General features: G+C 39.0%; 1 protein-coding gene across 1 annotated transcript in view; it reads left to right on the top strand.

Annotated features, from left to right (window-relative positions):
- Positions 1-22,328, top strand: part of TENM1 (teneurin transmembrane protein 1) — a 388,184-nt gene that overhangs the window by 344,246 nt on the left and 21,610 nt on the right. The window contains exons 17-19 of the mRNA XM_037821365.1: positions 8,304-8,476; positions 9,576-9,811; positions 19,000-19,296. Coding sequence (XP_037677293.1) covers positions 8,304-8,476; positions 9,576-9,811; positions 19,000-19,296 — 706 coding nt within the window. The remainder of the gene's footprint in view (positions 1-8,303; positions 8,477-9,575; positions 9,812-18,999; positions 19,297-22,328) is intronic.

Genomic DNA, 22,328 nt, shown 5'->3' with positions numbered 1-22,328 from the left:
AATCATAAATGACCAAAAAACTAGGAAATAACCTGGAATAACTGTGGGGAGACAAACGTGACTGTCCACTCAGCATCCACCAACCTGAATTGGGAGGAATGCCTGAGATCACAGCATAAAATCTGTAAGTAAAAACTGCGGACCCACACTGAGAGCGGAGAGCCGAGATCCCCTCCCTCAAGGAAGCCTCATGGTGCTAGAGAGCAGCACTCTCCAAACAAGCTAGTGTACCTCAGCCAGCTCCAACTGGGGTTTTAATGTTAACTGCTCAATACAGACAGCAAATCTTCAACAAGTAGACAGAGGCTTTTGGTGACAACTGACCTTGGGAGAGTCAGGGAACGTATCTGTCTCAGGACAGGGAGCCCACAGGATCGGGTGCTATCTCTGGCTGACGGGTGAATCTGGGAGCTCTCTGTCCCTTTCTCTCTCTGTGGAGAAAGCCTCAGCCATTTTCAGCCCACAGCACTTTGCAGTAAAGACAGCCTCAGCCATTTTAAAATTGTAGCACTTTGACCTGCAGAGTCAGAGAAACAAAGAACTTATTGATATGCAGTTGACCTCTCTGGAGGGGGCATAGCTTCCCAAGAGGAAAGGGAGGGGCCCAGCTCTATTGCCTGCCTTACCAGAACCAGACCCCAAAGCCTGGGGGAGGAGAGCCACAGGCCACACCCCCTTACACCAGCCAGTGACAGGCTGACAGGTGCACCTGCCAGAGAGAAAAGCACAGGGTGTGTCAGTCCTCTAAGAAAAACCGTCAGGGAAATATATTTCCTCCTTCTGTGACCTGAGCCTGTTCTCATCTGGGAAAACCTGATTGGGGTGGCCTAGGAGGTCAGATGCCTAGACAACAGAAAACTACAACCTACACTAAGAAAAACGAAGTTATGGCCCGGTCAAAGAAACAAACGTACACTTCAACTGAGATACAGGAATTTAAACAACTAATGCTAAATCAATTCAGAAAGTTTAGAGAAGATTTGGCAAAAGAGATAAAGGCTATAAAGAAAACACTGGGCATACATAAAGCAGAAATCAAAAGTTCAAAAGAACAACTAGCAGAATCTATGGAAATGAAAGGCACAACTCAAGAGATGAAAGACACAATGGAAACATACAACAGCAGATCTCAAGAGGCAGAAGAAAATACTCAGGAACTGGAGAACAAAACACCTGAAAGCCTACACGCAAAGGAGCAGACAGAGAAAAGAATGAAAAAATATGAGCAACGTCTTCAGGAACTTAAGGATGAAACAAAGTACAATAATGTACATATCATTGGTGTCCCAGGAGAAGAAGAGAAGGGAAAAGGGGCAGAAGCAATAATAGAGGAGATAATCAATGAAAATTTCCCATCTCTTATGAAAGACATAAAATTACAGATCCAAGAAGTGCAGAGTACTCCAAACACAATAGATCTGAATAGGCCTATGCCAAGACACTTAATAATCAGATTATCAAACGTCAAAGACAAAGAGAATCCTGAAAGCAGCAAGAGAAAAGCAATCCATCACATACAAAGGAAGCTTAATAAGACTATGTGCAGATCTCTCAGCAGAAACCATGGAGGCAAGAAGGAAGTGGTGTGATATATTTAAGATACTGAAAGAGAAAAACTACCAACCAAGAATCTTATATCCAGCAAAGCTGTCCTTCAAGTATGAGGGAGAACTCAAAATATTTTCTGACAAACAGATAATGAGAGACTTTGTGAACAAGACACCCACCCTACAGGAAATACTAAAGGGAGCACTACAGAGTGATAGGAGAAGACAGGAGTGCGTGGTTTGGAACACAATTTTGGTAGATGGTAGCACAGCAATGTAAGTACACTAAACAAAGATAACTATTAATATGGTTGAGAGAGGAAGGTTGGGAGCATGTGAGACACCAGAAGAAAGGAGGAAAGATAAAGACTGGGACTGTGTAACTCGGTGAAATCTAGAGTGTTCAACAATTGTGATAAAATGTACAAATATGTCATTTTATGAGGGAGAACAAGCAAATGTCAACCTTGAAAGGTGTTAAAAATGGGGAGGCATTGCAGGAGGGATGCAATCAATGTAAACTAGAGACTGTAACTAACAGAATCATTGTATTATGCTTCCTTTAATGTAACAAAGGCGATATACCAAGGTAAATGCAGATGAGGGGGGGGAATAGGAGAAGCGTGTTAGACACTTGACATTGGTGGTGTTGTCCACACTTTACTCTACTTTGATTTAAGGTTATTTTTCCTTTTGGTGCTTCCTAGCTGTCATTTTTTTTCCTCTTTCTTTTTTCTTTTTATTTTGCCTCTCTACCTTCTTTGACTCTCCCTCCTGCCTTGTGGAAGAAATGTATATGCCCTTATATAGATAGTGGTGAAGGTGGTGAACACATAAATATATGACCATACAGAGAACCATCAATTGTTTACTTAGGATGGAATGTATGACATGTGAACAAAACCATCTTAAAAAAAATGGGTTGATGACAAAACCTCAAGGGAAATATACTGAGTGAAATAAGCCAGACACATAAGGACAAATATTGCAGGGTCTCACTGATAAGAACTAATTATAATATGTAAACTCATAGACATGTAATATAAGGTACCAAGATACAGGACAAGGCTAAGGAATGGGGAGCGGTTGCTTAGTATGAGAAGAATGTTCAACTAGGATGAATTTAAATGTTTGGAAATGAACAGAGGTGTCAGTAGCAAGATGTGAGAATAACTAACAGTGCTGAATGATGTGTGAATGAGGTGGAAAGGGGAAGCTCAGAGTCATATATGTCACCAGAAGGAAAGTTGGAGGTCAAAAGATGGGAATGTATAAAACTGAATCCTATAGTGGGCAATGTCTATGATTAACTGTACAAATATTAGAAAACTCTTCCATGAACCAGAACAAATGTATGACAATACAATTAGAAGTTAATAATAGAGGAGCATATAGGGAAAAAATATATACCTATTGCAAACTATATACTACAGTTAGTAGTATTTCAGCGTTCTTTCATAAACAGTAACAAATGTGCTTTACCAACACTAAAGGTCAACAATTGAGGGGGGTTGGTTAGGGATATGGGAGGATTTGAGTTTCCTTTTTTGCCTTTATTTCTTTTCTGGAGTAATGAAAAGTTTCTAAAAATTGAACAAAAATTAAGTGTAGTGATGGATGCACCACACTTATGAGGGTACCAGGGGCAACTGATTGTACACTTTGGATCTTTGGATAATTGTATGGTATGTGAACAATCTCAATAAAAATTTTTTAAAAATGGTGGTAGCGAGGCCTGACACCAGTCAAGATGGCAGCACGAGATGCTTCAAGGCTCCATCATCCCACAGCAGCTTTGAACCACTAGCAAGAACTGGCAGAAACATCTTTCTCAAATCTCCAGAAAACAGTTAAAGGAATGCAGTAACAGGACAAGTACCAAATCAGGAAAAAAAGACACTTATAAGCAGTAGGATCTCAAGGCATCCTGACTGGCCCCTCCCCCACCCCTCCCTGGCTCAGCACAGAGCCAGCCTGTGCTCCCAGTGCAGGTCCTTGGTCTTGGCTACAGAGGGGAATAGAGTAACCCTTGTGCTCATAATGGGAGCATGTATGTCTGGCCCAATATGTCTGGTTGTGGCTTGAGGAATTCGCCGTCCCACAACTTGCCCTGTGTGTAGATGGTAGCTCACCAAGCTCTCCTACAGAATGCTATGGGAGAGAAGTCAATTGATTGCATGGGGCAAGGGACTGCTGGATGTAGGACATGCAGTGCAGTGACTGTGACCATGAGGAAACTGTTTCCTAGGGAAGAGGGGACATTCATATCCTTGTAAATGGAGGCATTCCCAGAGCCACATGCACCTGCCTAGGACAAGATCCATGTGTAGAAAGCATCAAGGCAGCGCCTATGCTTTGGCCTTGAGCTAATCTCTGAAATCATTGTATGTATCAGCTCTGAAAGAGAGTACTCTCACAGGTAAATCTGTAAAGACTGGAAAAGGTGTTTTATTTTTCTTTTTTGTTAACTTCTGGCATTCAAGGAAAGCTCTTTCATAACACTAGCTAGATAAATCTTAAGGAACAGATGCCTCAGCATCTAAATTCCAGTGATAATACATTAACATATCAAAATATCCAGATTTCAACAAAAGATTATAAAGCATACAAAGAAACAGGATGCCATGGCCCAGGCAAAGGAGAAGATTAAAGCATTAGAATCCACCAATGAGGAGTACCAGACTTGGAACATACCAGACAAAAAAATTTGAAAAAAATGGCCCAAATATGCCCAAAGAGCTAAAGGAAAACATGGACAAAGAACTAAAGGAAATCAGGAAAATGATAGGTGAACATAAAGAAGATCAATATGGTGATGAAAATTATGGAAGGAAACAACAGACCTGAAGGCCACAGTAACAGAAATTAAAATTCCCCAGAGGGGTTCACCAGCAGATAGGAGCTGGCAGAAGAAAGAATCAATGAACTTGAAGATAATACTATTGAAATCATCCAGTCTGAGGAGCAGAAGGAAGAAATAATGAAGAAAAATGAACAAAGCTTGAGGACCCTGTGGAACACCATCAAATATGCCAATATATGCACTGTGGGATTCCCAGAGAAAAAAGAGAAAGGGGTACAGAGAATATTCAAAGAAATAATGAAAGAAAACTTCCTAAATTTAATGAAAGACATTAATGTACATATCAAAGATGCTCAATGAACTCCAAACAAGGTAAACTCAAATAGACCCACACCATGCCATATTATAATCAAAAAGAGAGAACTCTGAAAGCCTCAAGAGAGAAGCAATATGCCACATACAAGGGAACCTCAATAAGATTAAGTGCCGATTTCTCATCAAAATCATGGAGGAAAGAAGGAAGTGGGATGACATATTTAAAGTACTGAAAGCAAAAATCTGCAACCAAGAATCCTATATCCAGTAAAACTGTCTTTCAAAAATGAGGTAGAGATTAAGTCATTCCCAGATAAACAAAAGTTGAGGGAGTTCATCACCACTAGACCATCCCTGTAAGAGATGCTAAAGAGAGTTCTCCAGGTTGAAAGGAAAAGACAAGAGACAATAGATCAAAGCTGCATGAAGAGATAAAGATTTCTGGTAAGGGTGATGACATAATAAATATAAATTCCAGTACTATTGTATTTTTGGTTTGTGACTCCACTTTTTACTTCCTGCAGGATTTAAAGGGCAAAATGTAATGATAAATCATTGAGTTTGATTTCACAATGTATAAATATAATTTGTGACAAGGACTACATAAAAGGGGGGAAACAGAGTGATGTAGGAACATAGTTTGTATATACTAATGAAATTAAGTTGGTATCTAAGCAAATGAGATTTTTACAGATTTAAGATATTAAATGTAAGCCCCATAGTAACTACAAAGAAAATATCAGAGCCTATGAAAGCTCATAGAGACAAATATTAGAGTACAGGTTGCTGGGGGGCAGTAAGAATGGGGAGTTAATGCAAAATGGGTATAGGGTTTCTGTTTGGGGTGATGGGAAAATTTCAGCAGTGGAAGGTAGTGAGGGTACCACAACATAGTGAATGTGATTAACCCCACTGTATTGTATACTTGGGAGTGGTTGAAATGGGAACGTTTATGTTGTATATGTGGTCCCACAACTAAAAAAAAAAAAAAAAGAAAAGAAAGAAAGGACAAATAAAGAGGCAATGTCAAGTAAAGGCAATCCATGATCCTAGATGAGAACTAACAAAGGAGGGAAGGCTCAAGAATACATCATTGGGACATATGAAAACACTGGAATATAGGGTGTAAGTTTCATATCAATGTTAAATTTCTTGAACTTGATAAGTACACTTAAGTTGGTTACATAAATGAATATCCTTGTTCTTAGGAAATGTACATGGCAATATTGCATGTTCAAGGGCATGATGTATACATCCTACACTCACATGTTCAGAAAATGGTTTGATAAGTAGAGTTATGGATATACAGATAGAATGATATGACAAATTTGGCAAAATGTTAAAATTGGTGGATCTGGATATCTGGCGGGATAAGGATATGTTGGAGTTCTCTTTATGGGGTTTGTATTATTTTTGTAGCAGAATTGTAAATTTGAAAGTATTAAAAATAAAAAGTTTTAAATTAAAAAAATAAGATAAATGGCATTGGACAGAGTGGTAGGAAACCATATTTATCCATAGGCCACTGATAAGGTTTGTTAGGACTTTTTACCCTTGTATCTCTGTGTGGGTGGTTCAGTTGGTGTCCGTCTGATCTTGTCATCTTGCTCTGATGAATGGAGACAACCACTCCCCTCACCTCTATATGAATCTTGGTTTCAAACAGGGGCTGTGAGACTGGGGAAGAAGGAAACACTCCTAGGCTGCAAGGTCCATTGAGAACCTGCATCCAGTGTCTTAGGTCACGTTTCCTGTAGCAGTGATGAAGAGTGACCTTGCCCAGGGTTGAGGAAACCCCTTAGAAATCAGGAACAGGAAACCAATGAGGCAGAGTTGTTGGTGAAGAATGAGAAAGAGAGGAACTTCCTGCATAATCCAGGATGAGGGGCTGTAGTCTCTCTCAAGAAAAAGGCATGCAGCAGTTTTCTTCTATCTGCTGCCTGGAAATTCCTCCCTGCAGGGAAAAGCGGATTAGTACCTTGGGAGAATAAAGACTGGACTTTGTCTTTTTCTCCTGAAAGGAAAACCAGGCAGACAAGTTGGAGCTGAGCTGGGCTTCAAGCTCCTTCCATACTCCCGTCTCACTAGGATACCCACTTCTTACAGCCCCAGAGTCCCAGAGCAGGCCATCAGTAAACAGGTTGAGCAGGGGGAAGGATTTTGTCATTAACCCCAGGCACAGACAGCACTTTTCAGCATTTCTTTGACAATGAATCCTTAGCTGCAGAGTAGCAACACACTGTTTTGACTAAAATTTGTTTAAACAATGTATGCATCCAATTAAACAACTAGGACTTGGTGTATTTATGTTGATTGACCTGTTTGGTTATGTTTATTCACATGCAATTCTGTTATAACTGATAATTTGTATGCACATGTGAATGTGTGTGTACACACACACACACACACACCTATGTATATATACTCACACAGAACTGAACTTGAGGCTGCATTGTGTGTGGCCTATAAAATAAGGTCCAACTCTTTTTCCCAAGCTCACCAAATGCTGGTATAGGTTTTAAAATTTGAGCAACTACCCAGACTGACTTCTTTAAAGCCTAGTGGATTAACACTGAATTATTATGCCACTTTGTGTAATTGTTGGGGGGAGGGGGTAGTAGAGCCAGGCTCCACCATTGTGTCCAAGCTGTATCCTGATCACTTTGGGTAAAAAGAATATAATCGTTTAACATTTTAAAAGCAAATAAAAGTGCTTAAATATTTTGTAATTTGCAACTTGCAAAGAAAACAGTAATGGGTTTCCAAGTTCATGTCTTTACTTTTAATGAAGTGTTTATTTTTCATGGTTCTATTGGCAATAAAAGAACAGCTCCACATCAAAAGCCTTGAGGGAAGCAGTTTCCATTTCGAGGACAGTGAGATTGCCAATAATTCTTGATTTTTTTAAAAAAAAAGTAAGCTCACTAGACTGTATTTGTAGATATAGGTTATTGCCTATTATCACAGGTAATTATTTTTGTCTCTTCCTCATATAGGCAAATTACAAAACATTATATACTATACTCCAAAAAGATTTTAAAAATTTTAAGTGACAGTGAGATCAGGGGTCTCAGAATGTTTTAGTGAGCACATTTCCATTATTCTCTTTGCTTGTTCATTTTGTTGGAAGAATGAGTCATTCATTTCAAATTTGGCAACGTAAAGAGCAGCAAATATAATTTTCTTATCACAATGCAAAATCAGTTTTATTGGCTTTCTCAGGCTTTGGGGGGTCCCTTTTGTGCCTCTTTTTCCTTTAACAAGAGCACCCTCTGCTGGTTTCTGTTACCCAACTCATCTAATTGGATCAACCCAAATTGCACACCCAGGCCTCCCTGCAACACTACCTGCAGCAGGACATGATTCATAAATCAGTTTTCCACCCTAGTGATTCATTACCAGATATATTTTTTCTGTAAAACAGCACAGCTCAAGGAAGTCATCAAGAATTCAGAAGCTGCAAAAAAATACCTTCGTTTGATTAATCATCTCTCTGACCTTTTTCTTCTTATTGAACAAGGTTAATAATACTTATCACTCAAAGTTAAACTGCATTAGCTGCCAAGATTTTTTTTATTTTCAAAGACCTGTTATCACTGCCAAGAGGCTTCAAAGTTGAAATTGTTTATATTCCCCAGGTATGACCCTGAGGGACATCTGACCAATGCAACATTTCCCACTGGAGAGGTCAGCAGCTTCCACAGTGACCTGGAGAAGCTGACAAAAGTAGAACTAGATACTTCCAACCGTGAAAATGTCCTCATGTCGACCAACTTGACAGCAACTAGTACCATATACATTTTAAAACAAGGTAAGAATATTTGCAACTTTGAGTATAACAATATGTAAACTTCTACCCCCCAAACTACCTAGCATTAATAAATAGAATTTATCTCTGGCTGAGAAGATGGCTTCTTCTCCCCGTTTTCCAACTGTGGAGGCTGAAACCTAGACAAATTCATATCTTTCACAAGTTCACATATCAGCTTTGTCCCACATCTCTGTGGGAGTTATGAAGTTAAATCCCTGCCAAATCTTCTCTTTCATCAAGTCATTTCCTAACACCCAGCTGTTTGTAAAGCTCTGTTAGGCTCTGGCTAGGTTATATTAAAGAAATGGAGTCTGTGCCCCATCTGAGCTTAACATTCTGGATCAGTGTTGTCATGGGTGAACAAAAAGGACAAAGTAGGATGCACACTGAGCAAGAATATAAGTAAGTAAAAGCTCATTCTGTTCAAAGAAAAATGAAAGGAAGGAAGGGAGGGAGGGAGGGAGGGAGGAAAGAGTTTAGGTAGATTGGATTTGGAAAGAACATTTTTGAAGCTAAAGGGGAAGTAGCCAAAGAAAAATTGCTTTCTTTCTGCCCAGGCATTAAGGGGCTCATTCTGTTGTTAGCTTATGGATCCAGACACAAAACTATTCAACATTCAGATCTACTCTAAAAGGATCAGTGCCAACCTTTATCATTGCTATTATTTTGTGGGGTACACAGCAATGGTTATGGTGTCCCCCATGTGGTAAAGATGCTGAGTTGAGCCTCATACTTCATATTCTTCTCATTCTAGCTCCCAGCCTATCAAACTGAGCAGGCCAATCCAACAAGTCAGAAAAAGAGTTTGTTAGGGAATTCTTTAAAAATGAAAGAGAAAACAAAAAAAGCCTGCAGTATTGGACAAGAGTCTTTTATCCAAGAAACAAGATACCCCAGCTGTGAAAATAACAAGACCCAATTGGACAGAGAGCATGTCTGCCTCTCAGAGTGGTTGTCTAGCCCAGAAGGCAGTTAGATCCATAGTGCCCCAACTGCTCATCCTTTCCCAAACTTGCCTCCTAAAGCTAAACTTGTCTTTCTCCCACTTCCTGCTCTTCCCTTTCTTCCCCCTCCTCCTCATTTGCTCTTATGTCTACAGAAAATACCCAGAGTACCTATCGGGTGAGTCCTGATGGCTCCCTACGGGTCACCTTTGCCAGCGGGATGGAGATCAGCCTCAGCTCAGAGCCCCACATCCTAGCTGGGGCAGTCAACCCCACTCTGGGCAAATGCAACATCTCACTGCCAGGAGAACACAATGCAAATCTGATCGAGTGGCGGCAGAGAAAGGAGCAAAATAAAGGCAATATTTCAGCTTTCGAAAGGCGGCTGAGGGTGAGACTTGACTTTATACAAGATTTGGAACTTTTGTTTTATTTTTGAAACCTGCAGAGACTCTCTAATCTGAAGTCCCATTTCTCCAAAGCCTTTTCTAGGTGACTGCCTAGCTTATACTATATACTAATTTGAGAGACGGTGATAATGGCTGATAATGGTTCAGTATCCTTAAACGAGCATTCTAGTAGGAGCTTTCTCCGTCATTAGGCAGCTAAAGTGCTCTACTAATAGCAGCAATTTCAGACACAAGAAAGTCTGGATGTAGAAATGGGTTTAGTCAGGAGGCCCTAGACTGTCCCTCACAGCATGCCCTGGAGATGGTTATCAGGTCCACCAGGTTGACACTGGTCCCTGCTTTTGGGTGGTTTATGCTTGATTTGGAAAGACCAGGCAGGCACACAGAGAAGAATGTGAGACATAAGGCAACGTTTAGACAAAGGCAAGATAAAAGGAAAAGGCAGTGAATGATATCATTGCTAGTAATACTTACTAAGGGCCAGAGGGGCAAAAGGGCTAGTACTCAGACAGCTTCCTGAAGGAAATTAAAGATGAAAGAGCTTTCAAGTCCTCACCAAGTCCAGTTAACTACAGTTAACCAGAGACCTCTCAGCCAAAATTGCCTTTATGCAGCACATGAAGTCTACAAACTCCATGGCACTCTGTCTACCATCCCTTCTCAAACATTAACGAATTTTAGGATGACTGTGACCAACTTTACAAACATAGTAACATCCAGTATCAGCCCCAGAGCAACCGCTGGCCTGAGGGAAACAACCACTCACTATTAAGGCCAGACCTACTTTGAGCACCTGCTTCACGCCTGGGGTACTTAGAATGCTTGCATTATCTTCCCTCATGGGGAATTTTCAAATCCACTTGTAGTAAAATATTGGAGACCTTAAGGCTGTGGATATGCAATGCTAACCATCTAGTCAGTTTCAGGGAGAAGCAGTCAAACGAGTCAGATGGCTTGATATAGACAAAATAATCTCCAACAGTGTTCACTTTTTAATCAGTTGTGTTGGTGACACATAGATACAGACTTCAAACTTCAGCAGTTTTATTATAACATCCCACTGAAGTTGTCTGCATGTACAACTCAACTTGAATGCTTGATTCTATTGGCCAGTCTCTAACAGAGTATTTACCAGATATGCCACTGGATTGGGAAGTGAAATCAGTCCAAATAGTCAAAAACCTCCTTGTGTGGGTAGCAGTGAGGGTTTCTATCAGAGTTCTTCTAGAAATGGTATCTCCTGGGTAGAACCCTGGTTGAGGAAGTCAGATGACCTGACTTTAATACCTAGTTTTACAACTGCCTTGAAAAACGCCTTTATTTCTATCATCTGTCAAATGAAGGTGTAGTACTAGAGAAAAGTCAGAACTATCTGCATATGGCTTATCAAACTCACAGATTTACCAAAGAAAATTTTAACCAAATAAGTGATCTCTTAGCCACCTCCCCCGCCACAGCTCATGGCCTTAATAAAACATTATGAACCAAATCATATACTATATGACATTGGGATTTTCTGTTCTTTAGGAAAACCCACTCTGTTTTCTCCCCTCTGTATGTATAATGGAGAGAGAGTATAAACTGGAATCTATAACTCATAGCCCAACTTGTTCTTAATGCTAAAAGGCTTTAATGTCATAAACATTCAGAGACTCTTTAGTGGTATGGAGTAGAGTGAAGTGTTATTTATTTAATACTATTCTTAATTTGACCAGTTTCCCCTCCTTGGGTACAGTTAAGCAGATTTGTGGACTGACTTATAAGGGCAACAAATCCAAGTTTTCTCCTCTATGTGACTTCTAAGATACTTCCTGAGGTCCTGAGACTGGAGAACGGAGCTCCTTAGTGGCTACGTGGTAATACTGTGCATGTCTTTAGAAATCTAAAGGCAATAACAATCCTTTATGTATGCTTAATGCTTTAGAGTTAACAAAATGCTTTCATAGACAGGATTTTATTTAATCGCCTCAACCATCAAGTGTTGTTATTCCCAATTTACAGATAAGGAGACTAAGACCCAGAGAAGTTAAGTGATTTGCCCAAAGTCAAACAGCTATTAAGCAGCAGAGCCAGGACTAAAATGCAGGTCTTCACCTAGCACAGCACTCCACTATATCATGCTGTGCTGCCTAGTTCCTTAAAATAATTAATCGATAAATCATCGCCCCACTCAGTGGAGCAACCTTGGCAGAGCCTGACTCCTCATTTCAATGCTGACAAAAAGAGACAAATAATCGACTCTAAAGTACTGGCAAATGTGGGTGGTTCGGGACAACTGGCTGGCCTCCGGGCAGGAAAGCTTGGAGGAAACAAGAGGAAGAGGGAGGCTGTTGTTTAACTAGTTAATTCTTACCGGTTCTTCCCAGCCTTGGGGTTTTTTAATACTGCTGCCTTGATTAGGCATATCCAGTTTAATGGAATGAATATGCTCCCCCAAAGGTTAAGTGTGAATCCAATTTTTACAAGACAAATTCTCTTTCCCCTCTGACTTTATTATTTCAGAGATTATTCTCCTTCACTTCTGGTAAGTTTTCAAGGAGGAAGCTGATGACACGTGAAATGTAACTTTCTCTCTTCCTGGGCCAAATGGGCAGTGACCCATTTGTAAGCATACATTTAAGGAATCAGCCTCAAATACTTCGAGACCTTGGACTAAATTGTTCCTTTCCACTGCTGGAGGTGCCATTCCAGAGCCAGGGCAGTTGGAGATGTCAGAGCCGTTGAGATAGAATACCTGGGTCGGATAGTCACACAACATAGAAAACTGTCTCTACTGTGGGAAAACCACTCTACTTTGAAAAAACTCCCAAAAATGTGATTGTAATTTGCCACTGTGCTGGGGCCACAGGTCATAAAACACTAATTTTCTAGGCCTATTTGGCAAGATGATGGATGTCAAATGTTTCAAAAGGCTACCTATCACACCTACCCCATACCTTCTAGCTGGGAAGAAAAATCAGAAAGGGGTGGACCTGTCTTTGGAGATAAACCAACAAGAGCTGCTTTTCACCAGTAGTCAGTGGTTTGTTTTTTTAGGTTTTTTTCATACAAAGTCAGGGTCCCCTTAAAGGTGAAGGAGGCAAACTGCTGAGAAACATGGTGCTGCACTCTGCCTGCACAGGCAAGGGTTTTGTTACCTCTGGGCCATCTTTCACCCATTCCATTAAGTGAAATAAATCACATTAACATTCTGAAATTTTATTTATTTTTAAACTCAGTTTCCCCCCAACCCAAGTTGTGTTTGAATTATCTTGCTTCCCGAGTACTTTTGCATCCAGCCCATGTATGTTCTCATCTGCTGCATCAATCTGTCCCCATAAATACATTTCCCTGGACAATACAGAAATTAGAGTGCAGATAACAATAGAGGCTGTTGTAAAAGAATTGGATGTTCACCAAAAACAGACTGGTTTACGAACTACATCCAGATTGCACCTTGGCTGTATACATGGATAATAATGCTATTATATGAAATTTGTCCCAGCATTGGATCCCAGAGCTCTTTAAAAGATTTCAAGGATTGAGGTGTGAAGTTACAACAAAGCCCCAGAACTGCAGCCTCATTTATTTTTTTTTTTAATTCAGGAAGCTTAGCACTCCAAGCAGAAGTCATAAAATCAAGTAGGATGAATATGTATTTACAAGCAAAATACAATTCCAAACCCTCACAATTGATTTTTTTCCACTCAAAGATAACTGAGAAGGTTAGTTCTTAAATGCAACATGTGAATGTACATACATGAGCTGAACTCTGAAAGAAGAAACAAACCCAGGTGAAACACAAGATCCCAGTCTAACAAATGATGAGGAATTTTGGAGGCAGCCAAGAGAGTTCCAGCATCTCCCTCCTTTCTCAGAAAGTGCCTTTGCCGATAGGGCATTCAGATGCAGAGTGCTCAGAGTCGGAGTTCTCATTTGCGTCACACTATTTTGACTTCCTCATTCCAAGGTTTAGTGGAGGGATTCATTTTGTGAAATAGATAAGGAGCCTTCTTTGAAATAGATTTATCCATTTTTAAATGTATCTGTTGTTTTTAGCAGAAAGTAGCAATGCCACTATCCCCAAGAAGTCACCTGGAGGTAGGAAATTTCAGGCATCAAGACCATTGGACATTCTCACTGTCTGGGGTCAGGGGAATCTTGGGGCCCTCAAATTATATAAACTACTATATTTGTTAATCTTGGGTCAACCCCACTAAGGTAAATTTTTTTAAAAGTGTTATTTAACACACTATTTCACATGTATATAAACATTAATGATTTGGTATAAAAACTAAAAATATCTGCAGATGAATTCAACAGGAAAATGTTAAACAAGAGCAAATTAATATAGTGCAAAAAGTGTCCAAGTTAAATGATGTGGCCAAAATCAGATGAGAAGAATGAATAAGATTTTGAGGAAAAACTGGTATGCCCATAGTTTTGCACCTCTTTTCCCATCCATAAAATGAGGGATATGGACTATGCAATCTCTGTTATTAGTAATATTTGTATCATTACCATTAATCATAATAGCAGTTAACATCCATTGAGGGCTTACTATGTGTTCTGCCATGTATTAACTCGTTTACTCCTCATAACACCTTATGAGGTAGGTTCTGTTATCATTTCCATTTTGCAGATGAAAATAATTGAGGCACAGAGAGGTCACACAGCTAGTAAGTCTTTCACGATTTGAACCTAGGCAGTTTGATCCAATAGCCCATATCCTAAGATCTCTTCTGATGCTAAGATTTTGTGGGCTAGTGAGGTAAAGAGAGTGTCCTGGGTGGAAAAACCCTGAGAAGGAGGGCAGCAGAGCTCACTTGGAGAAGCATTCTCCTTCCTAGCCTTCTCACACATGGCTTCCACAGACACTTCAGGTGGAATCTCTGACATCTTCAATTCCTTCATCTCTTTTCAGCTCTGGGTCAGATTTACATGAACTAGTGTCTCAGTAGCGTCTTATCAGGGTGCATTAGCCAGAAACAGAAAAGCATGTTTGCAGAAGTCTTGACAGGCTGAGAAAGAACATTAGGCAGTTTTCCTCTGCTTTCTTTGTAGTGGATTTTTAACAGTGATCCCTGCTTGTGGAACTGTAATGACTTCATTAAGAAAAGTGTTCTTGAGTAGTAAACTTAATCTATCAGACAAATAAAACCACAAATTCAGTTGAATTGGAAATCACTTGTTACTTTGGCTTTTTAACCATCATTATAACATAAATTGTAACAGTTACAACCATCTCTGGGAGTACATGGATATTTTACAGCTATTTTAAATGAATGGCATTACAGTTGGAGATATGTGGCTATAAAACCACGGGAAAGGTATTTGAAGAAAGAACACCTGATTTCTTATAGGTTTCTAAGCTCTGTGTATCAAGAGATAGGAAATATATGCTTCTCTATCACCTTTTAGATGAGAACACCAGGTTACTGTATATTTATGTACTACAACACTGTACAATTGACCACAGATGGTTTAAAGAATCGTGATTCTAATCTCTGCCTCTATTCCCTGAATTAAACCTGCCCCTGAGACTAGCAGCACTTCCCCCAAAACAATTTGAATCACTCGTCTTCTGGGTAGAATTCATGGCATAGAACATTTGATTGGTCCTTTTTTGCAAATGCCCAAAATTAAGGGCAAATATCATTAGCCCCACTTGGCTGATGAAGAAACTGAAACCGAAACAGGTTTAAAAAGCAAAGTACAACGCAGCACCCTGGAACGCCCAGGGCCGGGCAAGTCAAGGGACGGGGCCTGCGGGCGTCCTGCGTTTGGCCGGGCCTGGTGAAGGACCATGAGGCCTTCCAGAGGTTCAACTTTCTGTATGAGGCTGCCCACTACGTCCTGGCACAGGACCCCGAGAGCCAGGCGCTGGCGAGGTTTTACTGCCACACGGAGAAGATCTTAGCGAATTGGCTCGTCCTGCGGTGGGACCCGTCCGTGAAGAGGACTTTCTTACGTGGCTGCTCTTCCCTCCTCATCCCAATGACTTGCACCCAATGCCAGAGACGTTGCAGGTGCCAGTGCTGGACTTTACAGACCTGCCTACATGCCAGTGCAGCCAACGATTCCTCAGTGATCCCATGCATCTGCTCTGGGGAGACCGGCCTGAGGCCCAACTAGTGGGCCAGGCAGATCCCAAGCCATCACAGCCTATATGAAACACAGCCTACCCCAGACTAGCCCACCATCCTGAGGAGAAGAAAGTTCAGCCTCGGAGTCCCAGTCACCAGTGATGGATTCATCTTATATTCCAAGTACATAAAGTTGAATTCTGTTTAAAAAAAAAAAAGGCAAAGTAGCATGCCCTAGTAGAAAAATGGGCAAATGTCATGAGCAGACAATTCAAGAAGACATACATACATGCAGCAATAGATGTTAGAAAAGATTTAACCTCATTGTTAATTAAATATATGCACATTTAAGTCACAGTAACATTCCATTTTCCAGCTGTCATAATGGGAAAAGCTTACTAACAATGATAATACTCAATGCTGATAAGATGGGATGAGATGAGCTACTCCCACTACTAGTTAATGGCAGCATATATTTGTACAACCTTTGGCATTATAAAGTAACCTTTGAAATTGCATCAAGTCTTTAATATATTCTTATTATTTGACCCAGTAATTACACTAATAGGATTCCATATTAAGGAAATATTTATTTACAAGAAAGTTCAATAAAACATGAGATATGAATGAAAAAATGGAAAACAAAAACTAATTTTCAACAATAGGGGAATGGATAAATAAATGTTCATCACATAGTAACATGCAACCATTAAAAGACATACTTTTAGAATATATAATAACATAAGGAATGTTCAAGGTAAAACATTAACTGAAAAAACAGGACACAAAACTTTAAGTATAATCCCAGTTGTATTATTTAAATGTACAGGTAAGAGTATGCAAAAACATTGAGAAAGAATGGAACAAAATGTAGCAAAATGTTGACAGTGATTTTCATTAGAGGGTGGGAATTCAGGTAAATATTGTCTTTGTATATTTCTATATTTTACCATTTTTCTGCAATGAAAACATATCACTTTATCAGTGTGTATAGAGGGAATATTTTAAAAATCAAAGCATCCAGTATTACTGAACAAGAGAAGAGTCTGACATGAGAATGTTGATTTTGCAGTTATCCAAACCATTAAGATGTAAAATTCTTCTAAATTGGGATGTTTAACTTGGAATCCTGAGACCTCTAGTGGTTTCATGTTTGAGTTTCAGGGGTTCTCAAAGCCCTAATGAGATTTTATAAAAAAATATTTGAAAATGTGCTCATGTGCATTTTTCTAGAAATACAGTGCATAGCTTTCAGATATTTAAAGATTACAAAATTTAAAAATCAGTATAAAGTTCTAATGAACAGCTAGTGAATCTATTTAGTCTGACTATGATCACTGTTGTCAAACCCCAATGTCAATTTCCCCCCCTACTTCATTAACCAGATTTTTAACATGTTCTTTGGGATCATGTTGATCATTCTTACAGATATGAATGTAGTATGACAAGCTACAATCACCTTGGCTAAAATTCAAAGGCCTTAAAAAATGAGAAAAATAATTATCTATATTGTAAAACAGCAGCTCCTAATATTGTTTTACTGTTTACCAAATACCTGTATATGTAATCTCATTTAATTCTTAACCCATTTAAGTGGTTGGGAAGGTGTAATATTACTCCCATTTCACAGGTAAGGAAACTAAGATAGAAGAAATGACTGATGCATGGACAAACAGTTAATTAAATACCTCTTCACTCCCTTCCCACTGGTAGTTACAGTCCTCAAGGTCGCCTTTTTCATTCTTGACTTTGTTCATGCCAGATATGCTTTGCTTTCCTCCACCCAAATAGAAGTTCTGCCTTTAGAAGCTACATGAGGGTACATGGGCAATTCTGTACTGTTTTTGCAACTTCCTGTGAGTCTTAAACTATTTCAAAATAAAAAGGTATAATTAAAATTTAATATAAAAAGTTTTAAAGCCTCCCCTTGACCTTCTCCTACCCTTCCCCTCTTCCACAGAGGCTTCTTCAGTGCACCTGCCAGCAGAGACCGTATCTCCTCAGTGACTAAAATCAAGAACATTTTATCTGAAACATAAAATAACCATTTGAGTATTGAATTTTCTAAGCAGTTGTATTGTTATTGATAGGCCTGTCAAATACTGATACTATTAGAAAAAAGTGGAAAAAAATCAGGTCAGTTGTCCAGTTGCTTTTAAAACCCAGTAAAAGTTGTCTTTTCGCCAATTTTTTAGCTTTTTTACTAAGTCATTTAGTTATTTGATTATTTGGTTATCTCATGTGTATCTGGATGAATTCCATCAGAGTCAGGCATCATTGAGTGCTGTGTTTCACGGTGTCCATCTGAGGCCCCTTGAATAGGGCTTGCTCTAGGAGACTGGCTAGGTTTTGAGGCACACAGAGGGAATGCTAGTGTGCAACACAAGAAGCTTAGAACTGGAACCAACCCAAACTATGAATTGTTGCTGAACTTGGAATCCAAATTTAACCACATGCTTTAACCTCATTTAGTACCAACCTTACAAATGCTGGGGGACCTACAAACTCCTATCATGTTTACCTTCTAGCCTCCATGAAAATTTTGCTGATAGGGGTTCCATGACTAGGAGGCAGTTTGAGTTCTCCAGTGATAGAGGTGAAGTCATATAACTCTAAGCCCAGATGAACAAGGAAGCCAAAGAAGGGAAATACTATATGATTTAGAGGGGACTCACTATATTCCTTTCTTCTGATTTCTAATAACATACCTCACCATTTATGTTCTAGCCACTGCACTGATAAAAAGGGAGAAGAAAACCCCACTTCTTAGTAGGCAACTGGCCCACATAAAATAAGATCACATAATTATTTAAAATTGTGGCAGTGCACTTGAGTGTTGAGTTACAGGAAAAAAACTCAACCACCATATATTGAGGGCCAGGTACTGTACCAAGAGTTAAGAAATAGCCTCTACCTTCCAGGAGCTTATGGTCTAGTGGGAGAAGAAAGATAAGTGCCATTTGAGGAGTGTGAAGTCATGAGGTTTCAAAGTCAAGAGAGATCCCACTGTTGAAGAATTAGGAAAGGCTTTGTGATTGTGAATGCACTAGATGAGGGGAACCAACGAAGTACTTAAAATGTATTTTGTATTTCTTTTTGCCTAGGCCCATAACAGAAACCTGCTCTCCATAGATTTTGATCATATAACCCACACAGGAAAGATCTATGATGATCATCGGAAATTCACCCTTCGAATTCTTTATGACCAGACTGGGCGACCCATTCTGTGGTCTCCTGTAAGCAGATATAATGAAGTGAATATCACTTATTCACCTGCAGGACTAGTGACATTTATTCAAAGAGGGACATGGAATGAAAAAATGGAATATGATCAGAGTGGAAAAATAATTTCAAGAACTTGGGCTGATGGGAAAATTTGGAGCTATACCTACTTAGAAAAGGTAAGTATCTAGAAAGAGGAAATAATAGTTTTGAGATTCTAAATGAGAATATTGAAAATGATCCTAATTACCCACCTTGATGAGGTCCTACAGGAGAAAATTCTGTGTTCTGGCTTGGTAGAAGTAACAAAAAAGTGTGGTACACATAAGGATAAGCTGTTTTTCAGCCAAAAATTTTCTCCAATCCCACACTCTGCCAGGTACTTGCTCAAACTGAAGTCAGGATAATGGCGTAGCTTTCTTCTCATTTGAGCACATTTGTTCATGCTCTTGGAAAGGATCTTTATTATTGTGAAAGCTCATACTGAGGTAAAATAGCTAGAAAATTATAAAATTGTGTGTTAATGTATCTCAGCTCTGGTAAAAGCCTCTTACATGGAGGATAAGGAATTCTAATTTTATTAGGATAGTCAGTGAAATTTTAGTTATATACATTTGGGGACTAATTTTCAAAAGAAATTGATGTGAGGTGGCAGTCAGTTCTCATTGATAATAATTTTTGTGTAGTGAGTCTCCAGTAGCATACATAATGGGAGCTCTCCACTAGTGTCCCTAATGGGAGCTTCTATTCCTACCAGGTAGTTCCAACTTTGTAAGTTCCCCCATGCCTATATATATATATATATATACACACAGGTAAAATGTCCCTTAAGTCAAATAATGATGACCTTCATATGAAAAAAAGTGCCAATGATAATTAACAAAGGGTGGTACTGAGCTATTTTTCTGAGAATAAGGAAAAGTTTGCACTGGTATTTCTACAGGTCCTCCATGTGACTAGTGAAGTTGCCAGCATTACCTAGGAGTATACATTACCTAGTTGCGCTCATAACCCCAACTTCAATAGACCACCCACTATGAAAACTAACTATAGGCAGCTTAAGATATAGATCTCATAAGACTTTAGGCTATCTACACAATAACAGAAAAGCCTGTTGAAAACTTAAATTTCAGCCCTGTATTTAGTCATTTAGCCTCTTCTATGGCCCTATGTTTCTCTTTTCTGAATTAACTGATGATTTCATCAAATTTACTTAAGCAGTCATAAGAATCATGTGAAGCAAACTTTACATCTTTCTCTTTGCTATAGAAACTTGGCAATAATTCCTAAAAAAAAAAAACAAAAACAAAAACAAAAAAAACTGTCAGACTGTCATCGTCTGCAATGAAAAGAAATAATACCTTTTTGACCCAGAATAATTAATTTATCGGGAAAGCCCCAGTGACTTCCAAGAACCAGTTTACTGGCCAGTGAGACAAGCCAAATCATTTGTGCATTTTGGTTGACTTTTGTCTCTTTTTACTTTTTCTTTGTTGGAGGCATTGTGGGTTTACAGAACTATCATGCATAAAATACAGGATTCCCAAATACCACCCCACCAATCACACCTTGCATTGGTGTGGAGCACTTCTTATACACATTTTTATAATTGTACTATTAATTAAGGTCCGTGGTTTAAGGGTTTGCTGTTTGCATAGTGTAGTTAAATAGATTTTTTTTTTTAATTTTATGGTTACCATATATACAATCTAACATTTCTCCTCTTAATCATATTTAGAGGTACATATATTTCAGTACTCTTGATTACATTCACAATGTTATGCTACCATCACCACCATCCATTACCAAAACATTTCCATCATTCCTAATGAGAACCCTGTACATTTTATACCTAAATTTCTCATTTCCCATGTCTGCCCCATCCCCTGGTAACCTATATTCTATATTCTGACTCTATGAGTTTGCTCATTCTAATTGTTTCATATCAGTGAATTCATGCAATATTTGTCCTTCCCTGTCGGGCTTATTTCACTCAACATGATATCTTCAAGGTTCATCCATGTTGTTGCATGTATCAGGACTTCATTCCTTTTTAAGGCAGAATAATATTCCACTGTATGTACATACCACATTTCATTTATCCATTCATCAGTTGATAGACATTGGGTTGCTTCCATCTTTGGCAATTGTGAATAGTGCTGCTGTAAACATTGGTGTGCAAATATCTGTTTGAGTCCCTGCTTTCAATACTTTGAGTATATACCTAGTAGTGGGATTGCCAGATCATATGATACTTTTATACTCAGCTTTCTGAGGAACTGCTAAAGTGTCTTCTACAGCATTTGCACCATTTTACACTGCCACTTGCAATGAATGATGTTCCCATTGTCCACATCCTCTCCAACACTTGTTATTTTCCATTTTATTAAGAGTATCCATTCTAATGGGTGTCAAATTGTATCTCACTGTGGTTTTGATTTACACTTCCCTGATGGCTAATGATGTTGAGCAACTTTTCATGTGCTTTCTGGCCATGTGTATATCTTCTTTGCAGGGATGCCTATTCGGGTATTTTGCCAATTTTTTAATTGGGTTGTTTGTCTTTTTGTTGTTAAGTTGAAGAATTTCTTTATATGTTCTGGGTAGTAATCCTTTATCAAATATGTGATTTCCAAATATTTTCTCCCATTGTTTACGTTGTACTTATACCTTCATGATAAAGTTTTTTGAGGAACAAAAGTTTTTAATTTTGATGAGACTCCATTTATCTATTTTTATTTTTTTATTGCTTTTGCTTTGGGTGGAAATTCTAAGAAACCATTGCCTAACAGAAGGTCCTGAGGATGCTCCCCTATGTTTTCGTCTAGGAGTTTAATAGTTATAGCTCTGATATTTAGGTTGTTGATCCATTTTGAGTTGATTTTTGTATAAGGTGTGAGGTAGGGGGGTCTCCTTTGTTTTGCAAATGTTTTCCCAGCACCATTTATTGAAGAGACTATTCTTTCCCAATTGAGTGGTCTTTGCCACCTTGTCAAAAATCAGTTGGCCATAAAAGTGACGGTTGATTTCTGAGTTCTCAATTCTATTCCATTGATCTATATATCTGTCTTTGTGCCAGTGCCATGCCGTTTTGATTACTGTAGCTTTGTCATAAGTTTTACTATTGGGAAATGTGAGTCTTCCAACTTCATTCTTCTTTTTCAAGATGGCTTTAGCTATTTGGGGCCCCTTGTACTTCCATACAAATTTG

Source organism: Choloepus didactylus, chromosome X (assembly GCF_015220235.1).
Source record: "Choloepus didactylus isolate mChoDid1 chromosome X, mChoDid1.pri, whole genome shotgun sequence".
Classification (NCBI taxonomy): Eukaryota; Metazoa; Chordata; class Mammalia; order Pilosa; family Megalonychidae; genus Choloepus; species Choloepus didactylus.
Note: the sequence above shows the minus strand (reverse complement) of the source record. Positions and strands in the feature narration are given on the sequence as shown.